The sequence below is a fragment of the Phragmites australis genome, chromosome 1 (assembly GCF_958298935.1).
Source record: "Phragmites australis chromosome 1, lpPhrAust1.1, whole genome shotgun sequence".
NCBI classification, from domain to species: domain Eukaryota; kingdom Viridiplantae; phylum Streptophyta; class Magnoliopsida; order Poales; family Poaceae; genus Phragmites; species Phragmites australis.
The window spans coordinates 20,392,593-20,394,779 of record NC_084921.1 but is presented as its reverse complement, the minus strand read 5'-3'; the positions used below and the strand labels follow the sequence as shown (position 1 = coordinate 20,394,779).

Sequence of the window (2,187 nt, the reverse complement as noted above, 5' to 3'; positions counted from 1 at the left end):
AACACATTCAATTCAATATATGAAGACTAATATGTTAGAGCAAATTACGACAATTAATCATTCATGCAGATTACAAGGTAGTACGACATCAGTAATTTTGAGAAGAAATAGAGTGCAAGAAGAACGTATAAGCATCATCATAAGGCAACGTCTATGTACGTACAGCCTATACATAAAGAGTTACATCAGCTGTCTTCACTCACTGGATAGTGAACATAAACTCACTCCAGTCAACAGCCATGACCACTACTATCGATCTCGCCGGAGAAAAAATGCCTTCTAACACAGAATTGTCTTTCCATTGCTGCACGATAACGCGTGGTCTGGAGCTATCCTGGCTAACATGTCGTGCGGGTGTGCCGGGCTAATTTGTTGTACGAGAGGAATCATTTGTTTTGTTTTTTTTAGAGGAATCATTTGTTTTGCTTAGTAGTGAAGTATTGCTGTAGTACATCGTTGTCGTTCCTTTTGGGGCTTGTCAATCGCTTTGGGACTAGAATAGTGTGGACGCTGTCAAAGGAGTCTAGGCCGAGTCATCATCGTACGGACTACCGATGGACATGAACCATGGTGCGCTCACTCTCTTCGTGACCACATGCCCTCCTCTACATAAACAGACCCAAGCTAGCTCTTCCCTCTCGCTAACAACACTTGTCCCAGTGACCGAGTCGTCCTTCTTCTTAAACCTTGTTGCAGGCAAAGCTGGCTGAGCTCCACCAGAAGCTAGCCATGGCAAGCGTGGTGACCGCAGGGCTCACCCTCGTCGGGGGCGCCATTGGGGCCTACTTCTTCTGGCCCGCGGCGGCTGGGGTGGCCGGGGCGGCCGCTGCCATGAAGGCGCCCGGAGCTGCCGGATTTCTCATCTCCCGTGCGGCGTTCCTGGCGAACCCACAGTTATATTTCCAGATCCTCCGCACCGCCGGCGCCGCGGCAGCTGCCGCAGCTTTCGCGCTGTAGCGAGTACGTACGTCTACATGAGTGTCGTTCCTGTGTTCGCCGCGTTGCATACAACGCTAATAATGGATCTATCAATATTATCTAGTTTTTGAGAGTGTTTAAGAAGTGTGGATCTAAGTAATGTAACTATCTAGTACTATCTGCTTAGTGTCACGGTACTCGTGTTTGTCCTGTTGTTGAGTACATCTAAGTATGCTAATTAATCTGTTCAAGAACCTTCTGCTTACTAGATTAGTGTTACACCTATGCTTGTTTGCCATGATTCAGCCACCAATTCTTTATATATTTGAGTGACTAGCTGAATTGCCTCTGCGTTAATACGAAAGTTTTTATACACAACGTGCCTATGGTTTCAAACAGAAGTTCTGAAAAATAAATTTATTAACAGAGTTTACCATGCAAGCAGGCGTTCCTGGCAAAAGAACACATGAGGGCAAGTTGTTAAGGATTACGAACGCTTTAGGGGAAATAGAACATTCAATTCAATATATGAAGACTAATTTGTTAGAGCAAATTACGCCAATTAATCATTCATGCAGATTGCAAGGTAGTACGACATCGGTAATTTTGAGAAGAAATAGAGTAAAAGAAGAATGTATATTGACTGTTGTTTGTTATACACAAACTTTGGTGACAATGATCTATTGACTGTTGTGTTTGTTTGTTGTACTCAAACTTTGGTTCCTGCGCTGCTCCTGGATGGTTCTTTGGTAGGAAATGCAAATCTGCACTTGCTTTCATCTGACCTATTGTCAACAGTTCAACACCACTCTTTTGCACTTTGAGGTTAATTCCAAAATACATATGTCTTATTAAATATGTCTTGTCATTTATCTTATCATATACTTATGTAGATTGTAGTCATGTCACCTGTGATTTAATTAAATTTATCATATGAGATGCATATTTTGTGGGTTACAGTTTGGTGTTTTCGTTCAGAATTATCAATTCCCGATTGAAATCAATATATTACTGATCCGACAATGTTGTTTTCAATTTTCCAATACAGTCGATGCCATATTCGTTTTCGGTATTATCGCTTCCAATTTTGTTTCTAAGAACAATATGAAACTAAAAATGATTTTAATATTTTCTCATCGTTTCAGACCTTTTTAACCCCTAAATAGACCCCATCAAGCTCTTCCCCAACATGCGTCGGTGCCTTGGAAATTAAGCATAGGCAGTAGTAAGGTCTAAACTGCTCCCACGGAAAACAATTCATCACTTAGT

The 2,187-nt window shown here is 41.9% G+C and overlaps 1 protein-coding gene across 1 annotated transcript; it reads left to right on the top strand.

Moving 5' to 3' along the window:
* Window positions 1–615: 615 nt before the first annotated feature.
* On the top strand, window positions 616–1,223 carry LOC133912467 (protein EGG APPARATUS-1-like). Its single transcript, XM_062355219.1, has one exon. It carries the CDS (start codon window positions 730–732, stop codon window positions 955–957), a length of 228 nt encoding a protein of 75 aa, XP_062211203.1. The 5' UTR covers window positions 616–729; the 3' UTR covers window positions 958–1,223.
* The last annotated feature ends 964 nt before the right edge of the window (window positions 1,224–2,187 follow it).

What these genes read in the sequence shown, in the direction of transcription:
- LOC133912467 (XM_062355219.1), top strand. Translation starts at nt 730, where the DNA reads ATGGCAAGCGTGGTGACCGCAGGGCTCACCCTCGTCGGGGGCGCCATT.